Below are 25,342 nucleotides of genomic sequence, written 5' to 3'. Positions count from 1 at the left end.
TAACCTTGTTTCTATCCTATCTTCTATCCTATTAAGTTGTTTTCCTATAACACCTAAACACTGGTTGGTATAGTTATTCTGCTCTATCACCTTCTTGACTATTTTCTCCTCGGCTGTGGGATACTTAAATAGAGAGGTTATAACATCACTTCCACGGTGTTTGAAGGTTATGGCTTCCTGGGGTGGATGACTAGACCGAACAACTTCTTTGTTACCTTTGTTGTCTTTTATGGTCCAGTTGGTTTTGGTAATGACACAAGACTTTTTTGTGCCACTCAAAATGGTTCTCAAAATATTCAAAGAAAGGGACATTGCTGGATATCTCTTTCATGAATTCTTTCCATTTTTCCAAAACTTCTTTCTTTTGTTCCCCGGTGTGGTTAGCTCTATAGGCTTCTCTTTTGAGTTTGTTTTTCTCTAAATTGAACTCCTTGCCTAAGGCAACTAGATCAAGGGTGAACTCTTTTTTGATGACCATGAGCTAGCGATCAATTTTAGGTTTTTGCTAAAAAGGATCTTCCATATCTGTACCTGATGGGGATGGGGCTTTTTGACTGTTGTTGGCTTCTTCCTGATCAACAACTGAGTCTTGTCTAGCGGTGTAGCAAGGTGTACTAACCTAGGATCTGGTCTTGACTCCTTGGAGCTCTAGTCCTAAATCTCTTCTAGATTTTGGAAAGGGTGCTAGAGGTCTGGATAAGTTACATTGGGATGCAGGTCTATCTCTAAGAAGGATAGGAGACTACCTACTGGGTTGGTGTAGATCTACTGGGGATCTAAACCTGGATTCATCATATCCTAAGGGTGAATCTAGGGTGGGGTGTTCTAAACCTAGACTGGTCAAAACTAAGTCTAACCGTACCGTCGGCTAGCTGTTGGACAAAGTCTAAGTCTAGATTCTAGGCTGGGTTTTGAATCTCAAGAGGAAAGTTTTCATTCTCTAGAGTCCAATTTGAAAGGAAAGTGACCTCGGTCCATTTCAGGGTTTTGGGTACTTGGATCTTGGATTTGAGATCTCTGGTTTGGATAAGAGTGGTTTCTCCCATCTTTCTCTTGTTAAGAGCTTGAACATTCAGGTTCGTCCTTATGCACTTATAATATACACTCTGTATATCAAGGCTAGTTGCTGAACTCCTTGCAACATGAGGGTTCCATGGGTTTTGATATTAAGGGTGAAGGCTTTCATGATATGCAGGTCATGAAGTCTAACTGCAAAGTTTGGGAAACAGTCGAAATAGACTGGTCCACAACTAAGACTAGTTTCAATGGTTCCTAAGAGGCTGTCATTAAACCTAATATGACGAGTGTCTCTAAAGGCCATTAAGATAGAACAATTTAATCCTTCTCTGATCAAAGGTTTAACTCTGACCTGGACTAAACCTATGTGAATGAAATTGTGTCCTTCTCGCCTATGCGCTAACAGGGCTGAAGAGGGTAACAAGTAGCACATTTCATACTCCTTGTTTATGTTGTAGACTTACTCTATAGTCCTAACATGGTAGTTTGTCTTGAAGCTTTTTTCATGGACCATGAAGATTTATAGATCTAGTTGGCAGGTACTTTGGGGATATTCCAATCTCCTAGTTTTAGATCTGTATCTGATAACTCATATGCTTCGGAATTGAGAATTCCATAATCTTGAGGGATCTCAAGGAGGGATGATCTAATGCTAGTAGAAAAGTTACTTCTAAACAACCTATTCATTGTTCTGGATTAAAAGCCTACTCAAAACAATAACAACCTAATTACCTTTATCCTCAAACTTCTGGATCTATCCTTAGATTTGAAACAGGGTGTTCTACAAGACGATCGCCTAATCTCTTGCTCACTTCAACCTCTTGCTGCCACAATCCTAACTTTTAAGCCTAAACGCCTCACTTCGGCTAAATGGCCATTCAGCTTAGGACACTGGGACTTACTGGGTTGACAAACAACACAGATCTGATCTTACGTGTCTCAACAGTACACATCTGCAACAAATTGTGGGGATAAACACAGAAACAAGAAGAAGCAGATAACTGGGATACAACTGATCAACATGAACAAATAATCACAAAATGATAAACAAATAGGTAAAAAAGGAGGCTCAACCTACCATCAAAAGAACAATGCTGAAGAAGATGTAATAGATGAAGAAGATAATGAATGGTAATGGAAGAGTTATCAGAAAATAGATGTAAAACAAAATATATGAACTGGGAGATATATTCATGAAAATAATCTTAATGCGGAAAATAATGGATAACTATGGCGAATTAACTAGCCAACTTGATTGAAATGTAAAATGTAACTTACAACAACTATTATTAGCCAACTTGGCTCTGATACCAAAAGGGGGGTGGTAAGTTACAACAAAAGGGGAAGGCCGACTGAGGCCATATGTTTACAGTGATACAGGTTACAGTTGTGAAGACCAACTACGGTGTTACAAGTGTAAACTGAGGTTGCCATCTGATTACAAGACTGAGGGTTGTAATGAGAAGGGAGGTAATTGGACTGCTTCAGAATGGAACTTGAGCTACCTTATATAAACTGGAGGGAGCCTTGGATTCTTCTGAAGATTGCTGAAAATCCGGAAGGTGAAATGCTTTTACTGGATGTGAATATGTGTGGGGGTATTTTAGTAATTTATGATATAAGTATATAACTGGGTCAGGTTAGGGCCGGGTTTTAATAAAATTCAAACCCAACTCAGACTCATTTCGGTTTTTTTTTAAAAAAAAAACCTAAACCCGACCCTATTCTTTATCGAACCGGGTAAAACCTAACCCATTAAGGTTGGGTACCCGTGGGTCGGGCAGAAATTGCCATCCCTAAAAGCAACACTTCACAAAAGTAAAAAATCAGTCCTCTGTTATCTGATTATTTAAGAAAAAAAGAGTAAAATATCTGGCCACACGGTTTCAAATGGATTGAGACTAATGTATGTATTAATTGTGGTCTCTCCTCTCAAAATCCAAATAAGCAGGTCTTTCTCTCACTCTGTGTCTATGGGTCTGTTTTCCCTCTTTCTCTAAAGATTTGTGACGCATGGGTATCACAGCTCCAAAAAGCTAGCTTTGAGGGGGAAAAAAATGAGAGTGAGAGAAAGACTCAGAGAGGCGTGAGCGTTGTTTTAGGTTAGTTTTGGTTTTCAACCCAACCGGCCAATAATCGGTTCAACCATATTGATTCCTAATTTTACAGTTGAACCAACCGGTTCCTGATTATTTTTGGTTTTTTATTGATTTTCAGTTTTTAGTCATAACTGGACCGAATTTGTGACCGATTCTCGTTGAACTGGTTAGATCGACCGGTCCGGTCCGGTTTTAAAAACTATGATTAAAAAACACTACTACTTTTCTAAAAAAAAAAAAGTCCACTACCACTTGTCATTATATATTTAAAATAAAAGAATACGTCCAATTAAAAAGGTACTCGAGATAAACCAATCTTCTTCTTTTTTTAATAAATAAATCATTTTGAGCTGAGCTATAGTGGAATAATGGCCCACCTCATCAACGGAAGGGTCTGAATCAAAGAAATATATAACGTTAGAACAGTAAAACAGTAAAATAAAAATATTTCCAAAATTTAAGACGTAAATTGCAACTTTATGAGATCCTTGGGAGAAAGAAAATTGCAACTTTATGATGAAATGATGACGATGAAGACAATGAACGAACGGAACTAGTTGCGCATTTCATTCAAAAAGAACAGCACAAAAGTCATTGAAGTGCATGCTTTTTTGGATTTTTGGCCTCCTTTTTAATAAAGGGTCCGTTGATTTTAAACATATGTTTTTAGCTATTGACCTGAAACACATGTTACATGTAAGTAAATAAAAAAAACTCAGGCCAGGAGTTCAAAAGTCAAAATAGTCAAAAGGTCAAAGAATTATTATGAGGAATTGGCTGGATAACATTGAACATTTGGCATGTTTTCTATACATTGAATTAATTTGCATTTTAAGTTCATATTGTATGTAGAACGAGCTGTTGAATTGGCAATTTTAGTATTTTTAATAGACATATCTATGATTTAAATTCCCAAAATCCTAATATTGACTTATATATATATGCATTATTATATATTCCATGAACAGTTGTTGGAAATTTAATCAATGTAATTCATGCTGTTGTAGCATTTTACATGCCAAAGTGATCAATGAAGAAAAATTGGATGACTCAGCAAAAATAAATAAGTAATCCGAAATTCTTTTTCTTCCTTTGTAATTTTTTTTTTTTTTGGATGAATTTTAATTCAAGTGAAATTATTTTTACCAAAACATTGAATACAATTCTGGAAAAAAAATAGCACCACAAAAAATAGCATATTGGATGGTAAGTAAATGTTACCTTTAGGGCAGAATTTTTGTTGTTATTATTATTATTTTTTATAATTATGATAGAACTTAATAAATGGTATCCACTCCATGATGATCTAATTTTTACCATCCAATTAAGATATCAATAAATGAAATTATTTTTTGTGTATGTATGTAGGATTTGAAGGTGAAATTTGACGAATCTACCATTGGATTACATATTCTTCTTACATCTTCAATTCTTGCAAAATTTCTAGAAAATTAAGGATCAATAGTTATGTCATTAATAAATTATTTTTATTGCAAGTTTTTGTAATTTCAAATTATGTATAAAATTTAAGCTTATAGATCAAATTGCAAATAATATTCGATTGACACAAAATTTAACAAGTGTATTAAGAGCGTAGAGAACATGCAATTTAGCGGTTAGTTTTTCAAATATGTAGTAATATTTATTTTATTGAGTAAGATTGTAGTCTTAAATTATAACCAGTTTTGTAACTAAACTTTGTCCTAATAATAAAACCTGTAAAATTTGTTGTCTAGTTAGTATATATATTTTTTAAAAGATGTCTAGTTAGTATTGTTGGAGCAAAAAACTTGAAGTTCCAGTGTCAAACTTCACTCTGACATGGCAACCATCCACGTGTACATTTCTTCCTTTGTAATTTCTTTTTGGATGAATTTATTCAAGTGAATTATTTTTACCAAAACTGAATGCAATTCTGGGGGAGAAAAATAGCACCACAAAAAGGGAAAATTGGATGGTAACTTGTTAAGTAAACATTACCTTTATAGCATAATTATATATATATATATATGATAGAATTTGAACATAAATGGTATTCACTCTATAATGATTTAATTTTACCATCCAATTAAGATATCAACAAATAAATTTACTTTTTGTGTAGATAGGTTGTAGGTAAGGAGGGTGGGATTTGATCCTAATTCTTTATTCAATGGCAAAAAAAAAATACCAATTGAGGTAATTAGAGTAAAAATATTTATACATATATTTATATATAGGATAGGAATTATAGGATAAAATTTGGGGTTAAAATAATAACCCAGTGTTAATAACATCTTTTGTACTGTTTTATCATTTATGTATGTACAGGCTAGGTTAAACCCCACCTCCCCTCATCCACTATCTATAACATTTTTTTTTTCGTCCAAAAAAAGAAAATTACAGATAAGTGTTGGGTGACAAAGGTGATGCGAAAGAAAGTGGTAAATTTTGTTGTCTGGTTTAGTATTTTTGTTGGGGGTTGAATTCCAACATCAAAACCCAATTCAGACAAAGAACTATAAAATTTCATCATAGACTCATAGAGACCCAAAAGGACTCTTAAAAGACCAAAACACCAACCTTTGTGACCAAAATTGAACCAAACCAAAGCCATATCGAACCTAAACTCACTCTCTTCCAACTCCTCCTTGTTCTTTCCAAAGTACAATTTTTTTTTTTCCAATTCTCAGAATCTTCTCTCTCTCTCTCCCGAAATCCTCTCTTTGTGGCCACAAACCACTGCCCCAGATTTTCTCTCTCTCTCACTTGTCTCTATTACATACCTGATTTTCAGTTTTACTTATATTCATTAGCGAAAACCCAATTTGTCGTTTTTGGATGACAAAGACCACCATGGATTAGTGGATAGATTAATCTTATATATATATATATTCATTATCACTTTCTTCTGCTAGCTGAAAAGAAAAGAAAAAAAAAAAAAAAAAAAAACGACAACCATGCATCACGGTTCCTCTGTGACCCAAGAAACCAGTCCTGTCTTCGATTTCGCATCTCAATTGGGTCGGTTTTCCTTCAGTAGTACAAAGCTTAAAAACTCAGATGGCTGCTCTTCTTCTTTACTCTCCAACTTCGTCCACTTCGATTCCCTTGCTTGTACTACTGCTTCAAAAAAGCGCAACGTGCGTGCCTCACTGAGTTTAGGCGGTTCGGGTATTCGGAGAATTCTCAGTGACTTTAACAGAGCTATAAAGTTCCATTGTGAGAGAATCCCAATTGGGTTTGCTTCGGTTCGGGTTGGTCCGGGGGACAACAATGGGATTAGAGAAGATGGGTGTGATGTATTGGAAGATGATGGGTTGGCTTTGAATGGTGTGGCCGCTGAAACCCCCAAAAAAGTTTTGATTTTGATGAGTGACACTGGTGGGGTCATCGGGCTTCGGCTGAGGCTATCAAGGCTGCGTTTCATGAACAGTTTGGTGATGAGTATCAGGTCAGTTTTTTGATGGATTGTTTGTTTTTTTTTTTTTTCCAATCTATACTTTCTTTTTGTTTGCTTAGAAAATGTGGGAAAAAAGAACAGACTTTTAGAAATTAGGTTCTTGAAGTTTGAATTACCAGCGACTTGAATTGGTAGTATATGGACATGTTTTATATGACTTAATGTGTCTGCCCTTTATGTTTTGCTCTAAACTTTTCTTTTTTCTGAATTTATGTTTTACTGTATACGTACCTTAGTCGTGGCCCCTTAGTATTTCCTTAATCAAGGCATATCAATTATCCTTGATTCAGGCACAGTCTGTTGCCCTTTTTTTCAACTATTGTTTGTGGATATATACCCCTATATTGGGTTCGTTTAATACACAATTCATAGTAGTATATGATCAAAAAAAAAATTAGAATAGTAAAAAATGTAGCCATTAAGGGCTTTCTATTTTGAAAGTAGGCCATCAGGCTAAACCACGTTAACCGCTTCTGCTCTTTCCTTCTCTCTTTGAATAAAAAAAAAATCTTTTATTTTAATGTGAATGATGATGGATCACATGATAATATAAGAACATTTAGTCGGCTGAGAGTAATGTATCTATTTGGTTCAATTCGGAAGACATTTAAACTTTAGGAAGCCAAAAGCAACTTCAATGTTCTTTCTTTCTCTCCACAATTTCATAGAAACCAATCAGAGGAATTGGGAAAATAAAGTCATTTGGGTGTATGAATTGCGTATTTGTTGATCATGTTCTGTGTGTTAAGAGTGCGTGTCGCAGGTGTTTGTTACTGATTTATGGACGGATCATACGCCTTGGCCATTTAATCAACTTCCTAGGAGCTATAATTTCTTGGTGAAACACGGGACATTGTGGAAAATGACATATTATGCAAGTACGCCACGTGTGGTGCATCAATCTAATTTTGCTGCAACTTCAACATTTATAGCTCGGTGAGACTTTGTTAGTCTCTGAGTTAATACATGTTTTTTTTTTTTTTTGGTAAATTAATTATGTGATGGTTTTTCTTCTGATTGGCCTCTGAGTTCTTATCCATTAATTGAATCCATAGCAGACCTCTTCAATTTGGGATGAGTTTTGGTAACCTGTTTGTGTCATGCTAATGCAGAAAACGTTTTAGAAGATTATAATTTCTATTTAATGCAATATATGTGGTGAATTAGTGTTTCAGTTTGTGGCTGCACCAATTGATGTTTTTATGGATAAACGTTGATTTAGGTTATATGTACATATCATGAAGATCTTGAAGTTTTTATTAACTCTTGGGAGCAGTAAGATTATTCTGGTCTCTCACTGCAGCTTGTGCAATTCTGTATTTTGATCATGCATGAGATATGAATAAGCATGAACTTCTAAGATTTTTTTCCCCATTGAACACCTTCATCTCCATTTAATTCTTGTTTTGAAGTTTCAAATATTGGACCCTCAGGCCATTCAAAATGACATTTTGATTGTGAAAACGTGGGAATTAACAAGAGTGTTTATGCTTGAACATGCAAAGTATGACACGTGCACATAAACATATAAAATCATAAAATAGAGAAGTATAGTCAGTTTTTGTGCTGCCATAACATTTAGAGATGTATTGGTATAACGTTGCATATGGATTTTACTATAGTTTTCAAACTATTTGACCATGTCGGGCATTAAAAATACATCATGCAGTGACATGCCTTAGATATCAGAATCATGTTTCAGAAAATCTCCCTCTTTGGATTGTTAAATCTTTATAGATGATTGGCTTCTGTGCCTCTCATATGAATTTCATTTGCTAGAGTACTGGTGGGTGGAAATACAGTGGCAGCTAAGGAGCCATTAAGCTCTTGCTCAAATGGCACTTACTTTTCTCATAAGAATGGGTGGGAGGTAAGGTCGTTGGTTCAAAACTCACTGGGTGAATGTATAACTTACCAATAAAAAAAGTGACAGCTAAGGAGTCACAGCATTCCATATTGGATTAATAGTAATAGAATCTGATTTGCCTTTCAAGCCATGATGCTAGAAGGTTTTTCTGTTACATTTTGGCAGTAGATTATCTCACTTCTCCCCTGTTATGTATTACATCTTTGTAATCTTTTCCTTTTTGAGTTTTATAATCCTTTTTTTAGGAATTTTTTGGCTATTATTTGTTGATCTTCTCCATTCTCTTTTTCTGTTGGTTTGTAGAGAGGTTGCCAAAGGACTGATGAAATACCAACCAGATATTATTATCAGTGTACATCCTCTGATGCAACATGTTCCACTTCGTATCTTGAGGTCAAAGGGTCTTTTGAAGAAGATTGTGTTCACCACAGTAGTGACAGATCTAAGCACTTGCCATCCTACATGGTCAGTTCTGCACTCAGTCTTACTTAATGATACTCTATCGGTATAGTTTTGATCTGTTATGTTTTTATCTTCAGGTTTCATAAACTAGTAACTAGATGCTATTGCCCATCAACAGAGGTGGCAAAGAGGGCCTTAAAAGCTGGACTCCAGCCTTCCCAAATTAAGGTTTATGGACTTCCTGTGCGGCCTTCCTTCATTAAGCCTGTTCGGCCAAAGGTTGGTACTTTCTAACTGATTTCTTTAATTTTGGTTCCTGTCTGATGTGGTTTGTACTCTGTTGCATTGTATGTTTGATGTAGAATTTACAATCCTTGTACACTTATTCATGGAAAATACCACTTGATCTTTTTTTTCTTCCTGTTCCTCTTTCTGTTTTTTGTTTTTGTTTTTCCTTTTTTAAGAGAAAGGGGGAGGGGGTTTCAGTGTCTATAGAGTAAAAATTGGGAGAACCTTTTCAAGCTTCTTTGTAATACGTGCTGCATGTGCTTTAAAGCATCTTTCCTCTGATATGTTACAGATTGGGATTTCTTTACACCAGAATTGATGGTTATGTTAATTCTTATGCATCCTAATGTTTATTTGTTGTCAGATATGCCATTAACACTATGATATTGACTAATTTTAACCCACTTCTTGTTCAATACTTATAGTTTGAACTAAGAAGAGATCTAGGAATGGACGAGAATCTTCCTGCTGTGTTGTTGATGGGAGGAGGAGAAGGGATGGGCCCTATTGAGGCTACTGCTCGAGCACTTGGGGATGCATTATATGACGAGAATCATGGGGAACCTTTAGGCCAGGTGCTCGTGATTTGCGGCCGCAACAAAAAGCTTGCCAGCAAATTGCTTTCAATTGATTGGAAGGTTCCTGTCCAGGTATTAACATACCCTCTGAAACCCACCCACCATCTTGATTGCTATATGCCTGTTTGAAATCATGTTGTTTATTTTGAAGGTTCAAGTCTAATTAGTGCTTAGTGGCCCACTTTATTTACATGCCTTTTTATGATTTAGTTAATTTTCTAGCTGCAATTTATGTGACTCTAGAAACAATCTCTTGGCCAAAAGAACTATTATAAAAATAAAAATAAAAATAAAATCTCTTGGTCCAAATAAACACTATTCCATAAGGGCTCCACTATTCACGTGTTTTTGCAGTAAGCATAAAATATAATTCAGTTCATGTATTAAAATATTTTACTATTATTTACTGAAACATCAAAAAATCTGAGTTGTGTTTGAAATTGTATGAAGTTATTTGGAATTACTAGACATGCAATGTCATTATTGATACTGCAGTATTACCTCCTTCAAGTTCATGTACTATAGCTGTTCAATTATACTTGGTGCCTAGTGATCCCTGAAACTCAGATTTTTGTCACATTTATCTGCATGTACTTCTGATTGCCTGTATTCACTCCAAGTCTCACAACACTCTATACCCGTGAACCTCCTCCCCTCCTCAGAAAATGAAGCAGACGCCACCCAAATTTGAGATAACTCTGTGATTAGCATTTGTTATATAATTTGTTGCAATGGTCATGGAGGATTGTATTTTCTAGGAACAAAATACATAGCCAATGCTACCTGCACTTTGAAAAGAATTTCCTGGGCCAATGCTTTACCCTTTCGTGGGCCCACCCGGCACAAACAGTGATTAGTCTCTGGTTGAAAACTTTGAGGAAACACTGTAGGAAACCCAAAAAAAAAAAAAAAATTACATAGCCAAACTTCCATAAAAACACTACTCTGTAAATTCATTCATGTGTGCTATAAATTTATATACAGACATAATTTGCCAAAGTTGATTTTTTAATATAGGTGAAGGGGTTTGTCACCAAAATGGAGGAATGCATGGGAGCTTGTGATTGCATCATTACGAAGGTATGTCTCTCACAAAATTTATGATTATAAATTCTAATTATATATCAGCCATTTACCAACAGCTTGCTTCTGTAGGCGGGGCCAGGGACTATTGCAGAAGCCATGATTCAAGGCCTTCCCATTATTCTGAATGATTTCATTGCTGGCCAGGTAATTTTTTGCTGTAAACTGTCCTATATATTCTCAATCTACGTGTATTCTCATAGTAAAATCTCCATTAACTTGATTGCAGATATCTTGCAATTTTTATTTTTATTTTTAGAGTAGATACCTTGCAATTTAATCACAACCTTTCTACTTTGTGAATTGAAGTGTGTGTTGGGACTTGGGATGAGCTTATTTTCATTAGTTTATTTTGTTTAAAAAGTAAGCTGTGTAAAATTATTGTACCTAGAAAAAAAAAAAATGAGGTTTTATAAAACTGTGTATAAGCTCTCATTTTATGCTAAATCAAACAGAGCTAAACAGACTGACCTTTAGAACCAATGTGTAGTGGGTGAACAACTTAAATAATTAAACTAGACAGACTAGAGGTGTAGATGTTACAAGTCCTATCATGTCTCAGAAACTTATGGAGTGAGTTCATATGTTTATCTTACGTGTACGTTTCCATGAATTTGATGTTGATACTTGATGCTCAATTAAGGGCATTATTTCAAACAAGCCGGTCTAATAATATTGGCATTAGATAATAACATGAACATCATCTGTTACGTATCAAAAAAATTATCATCATTGTCATAAACAGTAGATTGCAGTCACCACCCTTTCCCCCTCTTCTTATCTCCCCTCATTCAATCATCTACTAATGCTATCTATAAATTTTGCCTTCTTTTTTTTTTTTTTTGGCAGGAGGTTGGAAACGTGCCATATGTTGTTGAAAATGGATGTGGGAAATTCTCCAAATCTCCCAAAGAGATAGCAAAAATTGTTGCAGACTGGTTTGGTCCAAAAGCTGATGAGCTGAAGGCCATGTCGCAAAATGCGTTGAAACTGGCTCGGCCTGATGCTGTATTCAAGATTGTTAATGATCTTCACGAGCTTGTTAGACAAAGAAGTTTAATACCCCAGTTTTCCTGTACAACTTGACTCAATTACTCAATTGCCTTGCCCCCATCAATTTTGGTACATCTGTTTTTGACATAGTCCACCATTGGGTAAATTAAATGACAGTTTTCCTTCCCTTTTCATTCTTATTGTTTTCATTTTATCAATAATAGTAAAACATCTGCCTGTGATATTTGTAAGCAGGGAGTTTTTACAGTTAAATGCAAAATTCCACACATCGGATTTTGAAGGAATTATGTTAAAATTAAAAGAAATGATTCGTTGCTTCAACCTCTTTTCTCATGGTGGTAGGTAGGAGTTAAGAAAAGTGTCTTATTCTATTTGATCATATTGATTTTGTCTGATCTTGACTCTTATCTACCGTAGCTATCTGCAAGTCCCAACAGCCTCCAACAAATTCTTTCTACTTATATATGGTTTTTAGTAGCCAAAAGGTTAAACTATATTTCTTGTGTTTTAAAAGGAGACATTCAAAGTTTAAATATTCATTTCTCAATTATTGAATTGTCAAAAATATTTGGTGTTTTTGTTTTTTAGTATGTTTGACATATTACTAAAATTATTTATTATTATCCTAATCCCCTTTAAAAATTATTATTTTAGGGTTACGGATTTTGAGATTGTTTAAAGTTTGCTTTGGGGGATTTGTTGTGAAAATTTGAACGTCAAATTCAGGTGTATTTTTTTATATTTAAGTAATCAAATGAATAAAAACGATAAGCAAATGATATTTATGAAAGGAAACAGTGTCATTTATAATTTCTATCAACACCATCGCCACCACTACATATTATTACCATCAACGTCTACCACTATAATGACTATTCAACGTCACCATCACTCTCACCAACATCCTGGTATTGTACCAGTACTATCATCAAATTCTACCACCATTACCATTATCATTTTAATTAAGCTGTTATTATAGCATTCTAATTTCTTTATTTTTAAAAAACAGTATAAACAAGGGTTAAGGATTTCCCTTCTGTTTGAGCAGGGGTGTGGTGGATTTTCCTTTTGTTTGACCAACCCTTTTCGTAGTGACCTTGAATTAATAGGCCTCTTCTTCTTTCTCATTATGTTTTGAGGTGGGTTAAAAAATCGTTCAATTGTAACCAAACACAGCCTTACACATTACACACACACACACACACATATATATATATATATGTAAGTTCTAAAATTTTAGTGAGGCTTCTTATGACGAATATTTTGTTACGAAAGAAATCAAATAATGGAGAAAAATTATTGTATAATAATGTGATTACAACTCCTTATAAAATACAAAGTCTTAATCTCTACATAGTAAGAATCGTAAAAATTATATAGTCAATTAAAAAAGAGTGATTGTTGTAGGAGATCATGTGATTTGCTTTCTTAGAGGACTCTGAGGCTCCGCTTGCGAGTTCATACGGGAATGAAATGGAATGGAATGGAATGAGATGATTATAAGGGAATGGAATCAAAATGAATGGAATGTAAGTAATCCTGTTTGGGAGCAATATGGAGGGAATGGAATGAAATTATTTTATGATAATATTACTATTAGACCCCTATTTAAAAATAAAAAGTTGAATATATAGGGGTATTTTTGGAGTTTTAGTAAAAAAATTATTAAATCTAATTTCATTCCCTCTCATTCCTCCCAATTTCGGGGGGAATGAAAATTTGAGGTTTTAAAGGAATAGAGAGGAATGAGTGTTCCCTCCTACTCATTCCATTCCCTCCCACTTAAACTTCCAAACAAGGGAATGAACTTTCCATTCCCTCCATTAAAACTCCCAAACAAGATAATGGAAGAATATTCTAAAATTATTCTTTTTATTCCTTTCCATTCTATTCCAGTCCCTCCTCCCAAGCAGAGCCTAATAGTAATGGTGGTAGACAAAGACTATATTTGGTATCAGAGGAGTGATTGTCTGAAGGATATTGTGCGATTGTTTCTTTAGAAGATCACAATATTAAAGATGGTTAACTAAAGTCATATATGGTAATAATGAAATTGTCCAAATTTGGTATCTTGCCTTGATTTTAGCTAATAATAAAGTGGGTACATCACCTTCACCAAGCATTGAGACCTAGAAAACTAGTTCAAGTGAGCTCTTTAGGGTTCAACTCGGTCAAATTCAAGTAAAATCAGGTTTGGGTCAAAAACTTATTCTACTAAAACATGTTACTGGATTTCTATATTTTATTTCCAAAAAAGAAACATGTTACTAGATTAGACACGGAAAACATTTATATTTGATAATTAACTGTAAAGTTGATAAGTAATGTCTTTATTCTCATCTACAATGTAGAAGATTTAATATGACTTTATTACACACAAACATACATTAAAAATGAGTCAATAAAAACAATTCAGTTTAAAATTTTATAATAAAAGCTTAATGAGCAGGTTAGGTTCGGGTTCAAGTTCGAGTCCACAATTTATCAGACAAAAACATGTAGCTATTTCTATGGCCCACATTCCATACCCTTTTTTTTTTCATTCGAGTTCAATCAAGTTATCAAGGTCCAGATTCAAATTTGCCAAGTCTTTAGCAATTCGAAATTAATAGTTAAGAGGGTGTTCACCTATAAACTATCCAAGCGTACTCTACTCTCCTCTGAGTAGGAGTTTTTCTTCTCATTTCGGGTGAGCACCATCACCCATCCTCCAGGAAGGTGTTGATAGTCTTTCTTCGCCTTACCTACTATTCCAATAGTGGGCAGGGCAATGGATACCAATTTTCTAGACCAGTTACAGAATCTAAAACTTACGGCGGAGGAAGGAGAGGAGATAACAATCTGATCCATGCAGAGAGAGAAAATACTAGAGTGGTCACTCAGTCTTATTGGCAAGTTCCTATCCTCTCGTCCATTTAATCAAAGGGCGGCGAAGAATTTACTACGTTTAGTTTGGAAGATGGGGAACAATTTGAAAATAGTGGACATTGGAGAGGGCTTATACCAGTTCAAATTCTCCATTGAGAGCCAAATTAAATGAGTCCTGGACAATGGACCATGGAGTTTCGAGAATCAGCCCTTGGTGTTGAGACGATAGGAGAAAGGGATGACGTCGAGATCAGTAACGTTCACCACAGTTCCTATGTGGGTGCAAGTATGGGGCCTGCCATTCAATCTCATTAACTAGGACGCAGGGAAAGATATTGGAAGCGGCTTAGGCTGTGTGGTTACAGTGGATTCAAAAGCTCTTACGGCTGACCAAGCCAAATTTCTCAGGATTCGGATTGAGATTCTATTAAACAAGCCCCTTCTCCAGCCGGCTTGGCGATTAGTCCTGAGGGTAGGGGCGTAGCCAAGAATAAATACATGGGGGAGCCGGGTTGTAACATAAATATACTAAATATAATTCTTAAGTCTATTAGATACAAAATTATCAACTTTCATATATCATCATATATTTGAACATGTTGGGAATTCAACCGAAATTCCAAGCCTGTGAGAAACAAAAAAAAATAGAGAAAACAAAACACCAAAAGAAAAACAATCACACGCACAAGACAATATTTACGTGGTTCGGCAATTTGCCTACGTCCACGGAGTTGCAGGGATTTCACTATTATCAAATAAAATTACAATGTGCGGCTACAATGTTTTTCTTTCTCAAAAACAACAACAAGACAAAACCCTAATCACAAAAAAAAAAAGGCTTTTATATCCTACGCACAGGATTCACATTGGGGTACAAAACGAGCCAAAAAATTTTTGTCTACCCAACCCTTCACTCCATGGACTAAGCCTCAGTAAATCTCCCATTAAAAACCACGCAACATTATTCAGGTCAAGTCAAGTCATCAACCGGATCAAATCATGCCTGACGACGATTTTTCATAGAATAAAATTCATCCATTATCATCTTTATAGTGAAATTCCCTGCAATTTCCTTCTCTATATAAACTATCATATTATCTACTAAAAACTCATCCTCCATTCTATTGCGAAGTCTTGTTTTTAACAACTTCATAGCTGAGAAAGCTCATTCTGTAGTTGCTATAGAAACTGGAAGGGTCAACACAAGACGAATAAGTCTATCAATCAAAAAATAGATATTAGACTTTCCTGAAATTTTTAATCCCCTACATAGCTCAGAAATTGTACTCATATTCTGAAAATCTGGAAGTTTTATCACATCAAGCTCATAATGTTGCAATTGAGACTCCAAAAGTTCTTGTTCATGTTCAGTAAAATCTTGAGGATAATATTTCTTAACTAAATTGCATATATGAACAATTTTGAATAATCTAAAAGCATCCTTGGGATTTAAAGCTGAACTAAGAATGACAAGTTCCGTTGTTAGCTCACAAAATCTACTTTTCAATTCTTACAATTGAAAGTCTATTGCAACTGATGTTCCATTGTTAAATCTTCATCTTGACGACGATATCTACCTCGACCTTTAGTGTAACGAGCATTCATAACAGGAATATCAATTTCATGCTGCTCACAAAATGCTATAACACTAGCAAGTAAAGGCTCCCATCCATCATCTCTCAACTTTTGAATAAGTGATTTTGTAGTTGAAACTAAATGCATAGTATTTAAATGGTCTTGAGAACGTCGTTGCAAAGCTTAACAAAGAACATTAGTAATTCCCATTATCTCTTTCATCAAATGCAAGATTAAAATAAATTCAAATGATGTTAATACCTGATAAGCTCCCTCGGCATCACCGCGTTGTTTATAGTTAGCTTCTTCCTTAGAGATAGTGTTGATAACTTTGCAAGTAGCATCAAACATGTTAATCAAACTACAAATAGATTGAAAATGAGATCCCCACCTAGTATCTCCAGCTCGTTGCAAAGTACCAATCTGGTTTGCACCTCTTCCAGTCTCAATTTCATTAGAAGCAATCATATTCTCAACTTGTTCTGCTTGAGCATGTTGCAATTCATCATTACACTTACTAGAACCAACAACAATATTGATAATATTAACCAAATGATCAAAAAACTGATGAACATCTTTTACTTCTCTAGATGCTGTAACTAGAGCTAATTGCAACCTATGAGCCATACAGTGTACATAATAAGCATATGGGCAATCTTTAAGAAAAAGAGCTTGTAATCCATTCCATTCACCACGCATGTTACTAGCCTCATCATATCCTTGACCTAGAATATTTTCAATGTGGAGGTTGTAATGAGAAAGGACAGCACATATCTCATTCTTTAAAATCAATGCAGTAATGTCTCTAACATGCACAACATGAAAGAAACGCTCTTTAATGAAACCTTCTTTATCAATAAACCTCAAAATGATGGTCATTTGCTCTCTCTTTGACTCATCCCAAGCTTCATCAACAAGAATGCAAAATTTTGCATCCCCAATTTCCTCACGAATAGCATTTTGCACATTACTAGCAAGAATATGCAAAATCTCCTTTTGAATTGTTAGTGATGTATATTTGGCATTTCTTGGTGCATTTTCCAAGACAACACTAGCTACTTTGTCATTGAAAGTTGATGTGAATTTTATCAATTCAATAAAATTACCTCTATTTTTTGAATCAAGGCTTTCATCATGACCTCTAAAAGCACAAGCTTGGAATGCTAGCCATCGAGCACACTTTACTGAGGTTTTGAGCCGCAACCGATTATTTTCTAATTCTTTTGACGTTTGTTTCTCAATCAGCTTGTCAATATGCCGTGAATAATTCTTTAAATCCTCGCAACATTTCATAGCAATTTTATGTGGGGAGTTTGGTTCTTTCCCTTCATGACGAATTAAAGGACAATTCATTCCATCTTTCACCTTTTTCCAATTATTAAAACCTCTTGTAATGAATACATCTGATCCGGGATGACCTATTGGTTTCTTACTAAAAAGGTAGCCAGGTAGACAATATATCACATCCATTGAAGGTGAGTATTCCAACCAATCCTTATGTGAACCAAACTATGAAGGTTGAAATCGACGACGATGAGTATCATCATTGTACGGATAGTCTATATTTTCAGGTTGATATGGACCTTCTTTGAGATAAGCTCGTCGGATTTCATTTTGTTTGTTGATAGGAAATTCACATATTTGTTTATGTGATCCTGGATCACGATCTATCTCTTCAAATTGAAGTTTTGGACATTTAGAGGAGTGTTCATCAAGCATTGAAGTATTAACATTTGTTTCTACAGCCACAGGTGTCCTAATTTCTGAATTGCTAACATCTTTTTTCTTAAAGAATGCATCAATTGTTTTTCGTTTGCTCATAATTCTTTTAGCTTTAAGAATATGACTCAAAAATTAACCTGAAAAAAATTTTTAAAAAAAAATTTAATTAGAAATTTTTACTTAGTTATATGAATGTTATTCATACTCAAGAAAAAAACAAAATTTTCATTATAATTTAAACAGTCAGCCCATTTTTAATACTACTTTAATTAATAATAACCCCTCAAACAAAAACAAAAATAATTTAATTAATTTGTCTTTTATAATGTATTGGTTAATTTAATTATATAGCTTTAATTATTATTTTTTAGTTTAACAATAAACTATATTGCTTTAATTTATTTGTCATTAATTATACTGCTTTAATTTGTTATATTGTTTAGCCCCTTGTACATATTACATTAAAAGAGTCGAACATTATACATTCCATGTGCAGCATAATAATTAAAGCAATGTAATGTGCTGCACATTACATTGTTTTAATTATTATGCTGCACCCGGCCCCATGTGCCCATAGCCCATCTACCCCCTCCCCACCCCACTCAACAGACAACAAACAAGCACAACATGCGCCCCAATCACAATAGCCAGCTGCAATCAGAAAATTTTGCAATGCCAATCACAAATCACAATACACGTTACACTAAATTACAATCAATATTTCACCAAATTCCAACACACTGAATCACTGACTAACAAAAATGGATAAGATAAAGCCAAATTTAAAAAGACAAAAACAGGAAAAAAGCAAAAGTCAACCAATCAGAGAAAGTCACAGTTCAAAAGAGAGAGAGAGACTTACTGAGATGTGAGATCAGATAGGCTATTAAAGAATAAAGAGTAAAGAGACTCCTTCATAAATTTCATTTCATTTTTTCATTCAATGAGATAAAGAGAGAGAGAGATTGAGAGAGAGTCAGAGAGAAAAACCTTGAGGGAGGGCCGGACTGCCGGAGCGAAGGGAGCAACGACTAACGAGCACCGTTGCACCGAAGCAGAGGCAGAACGATCTGCGATCTCCGATGAGGCGATGACCGCTATGATCTGCGAAAAAGAGCATTTCAGTGAGATAAAGAAAGAGAGACTGAGAGAGCCAGAGAGAAAAAGAGAGAAATACCTTGAGGGAAGGCCGGAGGGAGCACCGTCGCACCAAGCACCGGAGCAGAGGCAGAGAACTCTGCGATCTGCGATAAGGTGCGACCGGGCCAGCAACGACGACAACGATGAGCGAGCTGCGGCGACAACAACAGTGACGTGACCTTGGGTTACTGGGTTTGGTTTGCTGGGGTTTGGTTTTGGTTTGTGTATTGGGAGGGTTTTTTTTTTTTTTTTTTTTTTTTTTTTTTTTTTTTTTTTTTATAAACATCTCTGTGTTTGGTTTGCTAGAGTTTGATGTGCTTTAGTATTGGGGTTTGATTTTCTGCCACTACACAGCAACGTGATGGGTTCATTTTGCTTCTCTGTATTTTTTTTTTTTTTTTTGGTTGAGAATCTGTGGGCTTGCCGTGAGGAGCTTGGGCTTGCCGTGGGCTCTGTTACAATTTTTTTTTTTTGCTTGAAAGTAGAACTAAATATATATATATATATTTTTTTTTTTAATTTAGGTGTTCCTAATTTTTGATTGAGGCTAGGAAAATGGGGAGAAATGGTAGGGGGGCCGTGTGTAATGTTGGGGGGGGGGTGCCCATTTATTTTTTCTTCCTAGTCTAAATAGGATTTTTTTTTTTTTTTTTGCAGGGGCCACGGCCCCCCCAAGCCACTATGTGGCTCTGCCCCTACCTGAGGGGGATAAAACAATGGTGGCCTTTAAATACGAGAGACTAGTTGGCTTGTGCTTCCAGTGTGGTACGTTGGGCCACGAGGAAAAATACTGCAAGGTTCTTTTGGAGACAGTTGAAGAAGAGAATCCATACGGAGAATGGATGAAAGCGGGATATAGAGGCAGTCAAGGGAACATGAGGAGATGTCTGCAGGATTTTCCACAGTGACATGACGGGTCTAACAGATTTGATCATGGAGGAGGCCTACCATCGGCAGCGGCAGAACCAAATTCAAATTCAAATTCTGGAGCGTTGATCATTTATGAGTCAACCGAAAAATCTAGGATTGATGTGCGGTGAATAATATCCCACCAGTGATAGAAGAAAATCCAACAGGAACGAATTTGCATTTAATGTTGGTTGACTCTACAAGTAAGGAAACAAAATTAAAGAGTGTGAATGCAAATATCTCTGAAATCGAAAATCAATGTAATGACCTTTATAGTGTCCCTATCAATTACGGCACTAACTCTATTCCTTTTCTAGCTGAAGTAAAAGCTAAAGGTAATTTGAGTGCACAAAGGACACGTGACACACCACATGATGAGGGTTTATCCATGCAACCAACCAACTCCCAAAGTAAAATAATAATAATAACAACGAAGAAAGGGCTACGTAAAAGTGAGGTGACCAAACATATGGGGACGTATGGTGAAGAAAAAAAGATTAGACAGAAAAGAGAGAGTCAAGCTTGGGAAGATGATGCAGCTCTTGAAAATACAGATTGTAAGAGGGCTAAGTTTGAGGTACATAGTACAACAACTAATCCAATGGTGGAGGCTGATATTCAGCCTTGCCGGTCACAATGAATATTATAAGCTGGAACTGCCAAGGGCTTGGGAACCAATGTGCAGTTAACGTACTCTCTCATGTGGTGAGAGAAAAGAGACCCAAAATTATCTTTCTCATGGAGACTAAGCAGACAATTGAAGAAATGAGAAAGGTAAAGGACGATTTACACTATCAAGGAGGATTAGTTGTACCTTGTGACAGAAGTTGGGGAGGAAGACAGGGTGGTTTAGCAATGCTTTGGAAAGACGAGGTTAACCTGCATATACAAACCTATTCACCAAACCATATTGATGCTATCATTATGACAGACCCAAAATCTCCATGGAGGATCACTGGATTTTATGATTACCCAAAGGAGTGCCACAAACATAACTCCTGGACTTTTTTGTGCCATCTCCACTCTAGGTTGTTGATGCCTTGGCTATGCATAGGAGATTACAAGAAATCCTATCCTCTGATGAAAAACAAGGCCGGTTTGAGAAGGCATTTCCACCAATGTTGGCTTTCCGGAATGCACTAGCTCACTGTGGGTTGATTGAATTGGGTTTTCAAGGAAGCAAATTCATGTGGAATAATGGTAGACCTGGTGTGGAGTTTGTTCAGGAAAAGATTGAAAAGGCTTATGTAAATGGGGATTGGAACAATTTATTCCCAAGGAGCCGTGTATTACACCTCTCTGCATCTTATTCAAACCACATCCCAAATATGTTGGCAATCCATGCAAACAATGAAAGTAATAGGAAGAAGAATACTCCCAGGAGGTTTGAGGAGAAATGGGCCTTACCACCAAGAGTGTAGACTTATTATTGAGGAAGCTTGGCGGCAAATAGTAAGTATGGGTAGCCCGATGTTTTGTTATTCCAGAAGATTAAAAATACAAGGTTGGCATTGGTAAAGTGGGAAAAGGTGGCTTTTGGCAACACTATAGCCTCCCTTAAAGATAAACATCGGGTGTTGGAGGAGCTTACTAGTATGAATGATCTAGCATTGTTGGAACGAATAAGAGAAACGAAGGCGGGAAAAAATAACATGTTGCACCAAGAGGAGTTGGCATGGCATCAGAGATCTAGAGCAATATGGCTATTGGCAGGCGATAAAAACACAAAGTTTTTTCACCAAAGGGCAACCCAAAGAAAGCGTAGGAATCAAATTGTGGGGGTGTTTAATACAAAAGGGGAGTGATGTACAGATGAAGCCCAAATTGCGGATGTAGCAATGGAGTATTTCCAAAACTTGTTCACATCAAGTCAGCCTGATGACAGAGATTTTAGCCGAGTCCTTGCAGTGGATCGAAGGGTCACTGATGAGATGAATGGCACATTATTAGAACCATATACAAGGGAAGAGGTACGGCGAGCATTATTTCAAATGCACCCCTCAAAGGCGCCGAGGCCGGATTGTATGTCTCCTTTTTTTTTCCAAAAATTTTGGAATATAGTTGGGCATGATGTTACTAGAGCTATCCTTTCTATTCTTAATTTGGGATTTCTATTACAAAAAATGAACTATACTCACATTGTCTTGGTGCCAAAAAAGAATGATCCAAAATCTTTAGGTGACTTTAGGCCCATCAGCTTGGGCAATGTGATCTCTCGCCTACTGTCAAAGGTCCTAGCCAACCGGCTGAAGCTGATTCTACCACAGGTGATTCTGATGCTCAGAATGCTTTCATCCCAGATAGAATTATTACAGACAATGCTACCGTTGCCTTTGAGTAGCTTCACAGAATAAGGAATAGGCGAAGGGGAAAGAATGGTCAGATGATAGTAAAATTGGACATTAGCAAGGCATATGACTGTGTAGAGTGAGAGTTTTTAAGGAAGATGATGATTCGGTTAGGGTTTGATGAGAGATGGGTGGCACTTGCAATGGAGACAATTCATTCAGCCTCATATTCGGTTCTCATAAATGGTGAACCCAAGGGCTTTATAAAACCCACAAGAGGGATTAAGCAAGGCGACCCACTGTCCCCATACTTATTCCTTTTGTGTGCCAAAGCTCTTTCAGCCATGCTAAAAAGAGCCGAGGAACAGAGGAAAATCAGCCCTATTTTTTAGCAAAAACACAAAGGTCAACATCAAACAGTCAATACAAAGTATGCTGGGAGCACAAGTCTTCCATGACTGTGAGCAATACCTTAGGCTGCCCATGATTGCTAGAAAGTCTAAAACTAGCACCTTCAAAGGCATAAGGGAAAAGATAGCAAAGAAAGTAATTGGGTGAAAAGAGAGGCTCATCTCAAAGGCAGGAAGAGAAATACTCATTAAAACTGTTGCCCAAGAAGTACCAACTTATACGATGAGTATCTTTAACATTCCAAAGCAAATTTGTGAAGATATTAACTCTATACTGGCACGATATTTGTGGGGATAGCTACGGGATGAAAAGAAGGTACATTGGATGAGTTAGAGAAGGCTTTGTAATTCGAAGAAGATGGAAGGGATAGGGTTTCATGATTTACATGCCTTTAATCTTGCCTTACTCACAAAACAAGCTTGGAATTTGGTTTAAAAAAAAAGATTCTCTGTTCTACCGTATCTACAAGGCCAGATATTTCCCAACCACAACGTTCTTGGATGCTGAGATGGGACACAATCCATCTTACGTTTGGTGCAGCCTTTTGTCAGCAAGGGAGATTCTTTTGGCTGGGTCAAGGTGGCAGGTTAGTCACAGCAAAACCATAAAAGTGTTATCCCATGATTGGCTTCCTCACCCCCGGAGGCTGAATGGTGATATTCCAGAGGATATGTGCGTGCACGAACTCATCAATCAACAAACGAGATAGTGGGACCGAGGGAAAGTGGTTTCTCTGTTTGGTGAGGAAACTCGTCAAGAAATTTTGGCAATACCACTCACAAGGTTGGAGGAGGAGGACAAAGTACTTTGGAAGGGAAATAAGGTGCAGAGCTTCTTGGTCAAGTCTGCATACCAGGTGGCTTTAAGGTTAGCACAACAGCCAAGTGGTGAGAGCTCTCATACTCGGAGGAATGAAAAATTTTGGAAGCTCATTTGGACTATTAATGTACCCCCAAAAGTATGGAATTTTGTGTGGCATGCGTGCTTAAACATTTTACCAACCAGAGATAATTTACAGAGGAGGAAAGTAGTAGTGGAACAACAGTGTGAATTCTGTAAACAATAGCCAGAGACAGTTGGTCACGTGCTTTGGGAATGCCCTTTTGCCCGCAATACCTAGGCTTTGGTAAGGGGTAGACTGAAAAAATGTCCTAATAAGGCTTCAGATTTTTTCTTGCTGCTCAGGGGGCTTCAGGAAAGGCTAGAAGGAGGAGAGGTTAAAGTATGGGCTGTCACCGCCTGGGCCTTTTAGAATGCTCGCAACAAGTTCTATTTTGAAAAGGTGCAATTGCAACCGAAAGTCATTGCTGATGGTGCTTTAACCTTGCTGTCAGAATATCAGAGATTGATGAAAGCTCAGATCGGTCCTTGATTTTTTGGTGTATTATATTCTTTCTTTTTTTGTTTGACTGAAAGTCCCAGCTAAGCCCTATAGGCTGCTTTGACGTCTAGGTCTACATGTGGTTCACATTGGAAATGTGGCTCCAGCTTTCTACTATGTTGTCGTATCTTCATGAATAATCAATAAAATTCTATCATTTTGTTTTCAAAAATAAATAAATAAATAATAGTTAAGAGGACAAAATATGGTCTTAACAACTTAAGGTTGCCAAAGTCACTATGGCCCACTAAAAAACATACAAGGATCACAAAAATTTATACAATTTTTTACTCAACCCATAACCGTCATGTGGTGAGTTGTGAGTAGTATGTAAGGATCACAAAAATTTATACAATTTTTGTCTTGACCAGTAATGGTCATGTTGTGAGTTGTGAGTAGTGTGAGTTAGGGGTATTTTAGTTTTTTTTTAGGTTTTGGAGGTATTTTGGTAATTTTTTAGGTTTTGGGTGTATTTTGGTAATTTTTAGGTTTCGGGGGTAATTCAGTCATTTTTTAGATTTTAGGGGTATTTTGGTCATTTTTGGGTTTCAGGGGTATTTTGGTCATTTTTTTGGGTTTTGGGAGTATTTTCATAATTTTTAGGTTTTGGGGTATTTTGTTCATTTTTTAGGTTTCGGGGGTATTTTGGTCATTTTTTAGAAATTTAGATTTTATGTTGTGTATTTAATTTAGGCATAAATTCCCTTTTAATCCTTACATTTTGGGGTCATTTCTATTTTGGTCCCTACATTTTCATTTTATCACTTTTAGTCCCTAAACCAATTAACGCGTGACATTCAAGTCCTTACTATCAGCCAACTAACAAAAAAAGCTGACGTGACTAATGACACATTAAAATAATAATTAAAAAATCTATTTTGGCATTAAAAAATGCTACGTCAGCATCTAAATTAATTTTAATTAAATAAAAAAATTAAAAACAAAAAATTACAAATCTAAGAACATAAGAACTTGTTCTTCAATGTTTTTCTTAAATCACAAAATACCCAGAATCAAAGAGCAAACCCGACATTTTCCTTTATTTGAAATCCAAATAAAAAACATTTTGGTCGTTGCTCATCCACTAGATTCAACTTACTAAAGCTCTCTCTCGTCTAAAATGAAGCTCTCTTTCATCTAAAGCTCTCTTTGTCTCTCATATCAAAATCCCTATCTCTCTTTCGGCTTTCTCTTTGGATCTGGGTTTAGAGAAAGAGATGGCTTCTCCGACTCTTTCACGCAAAGCGAAGCCAATATG

General features: G+C 36.1%; 2 protein-coding genes across 2 annotated transcripts; one reads left to right on the top strand and one right to left on the bottom strand.

The window, feature by feature from the left end:
• The first annotated feature begins 5,592 nt into the window (after positions 1-5,592).
• Positions 5,593-11,963, top strand: LOC111998614 (probable monogalactosyldiacylglycerol synthase, chloroplastic). Its single transcript, XM_024030706.2, is given in 9 exon segments — positions 5,593-6,479; positions 6,482-6,549; positions 7,322-7,494; positions 8,729-8,890; positions 8,965-9,106; positions 9,541-9,765; positions 10,711-10,773; positions 10,849-10,923; positions 11,626-11,963. Coding segments are annotated over 9 exon segments (1,569 nt in total). The 5' UTR covers positions 5,593-6,055; the 3' UTR covers positions 11,863-11,963.
• A 3,860-nt stretch (positions 11,964-15,823) lies between these two features.
• LOC111998594 (uncharacterized) lies at positions 15,824-17,703 on the bottom strand. Its single transcript, XM_024030688.1, has 3 exons — positions 16,495-17,703; positions 16,236-16,341; positions 15,824-16,056 (listed from the first exon to the last, which is right to left on the bottom strand). The coding sequence occupies exons 1-3, from the start codon at positions 17,701-17,703 to the stop codon at positions 15,824-15,826; spliced, it is 1,548 nt and encodes a 515-aa protein (XP_023886456.1).
• Between the last annotated feature and the right edge of the window lie 7,639 nt (positions 17,704-25,342).

This window comes from Quercus suber, unplaced genomic scaffold (assembly GCF_002906115.3).
Source record: "Quercus suber isolate HL8 unplaced genomic scaffold, Cork oak 2.0 scaffold_553, whole genome shotgun sequence".
In the NCBI taxonomy this organism is placed as follows: Eukaryota; Viridiplantae; Streptophyta; class Magnoliopsida; order Fagales; family Fagaceae; genus Quercus; species Quercus suber.
The sequence above is the reverse complement of the archived record's forward strand: the minus strand, read 5'-3'. Positions and strand labels throughout refer to the sequence as shown.

Excerpts from the sequence above, each read along its gene's own strand:
- LOC111998594 (XM_024030688.1), bottom strand. The coding sequence starts at position 17,703 with ATGGATGTGATATATTGTCTACCTGGCTACCTTTTTAGTAAGAAACCA. Across the intron at positions 16,342-16,494 it reads ATGCCGAGGGAGCTTATCAG|TTGAGAGATGATGGATGGGA; the intron begins GTATTAACATCA and ends CTTATTCAAAAG. Across the intron at positions 16,057-16,235 it reads TCGTTACACTAAAGGTCGAG|TTAAGAAATATTATCCTCAA; the intron begins GTAGATATCGTC and ends TATGCAATTTAG.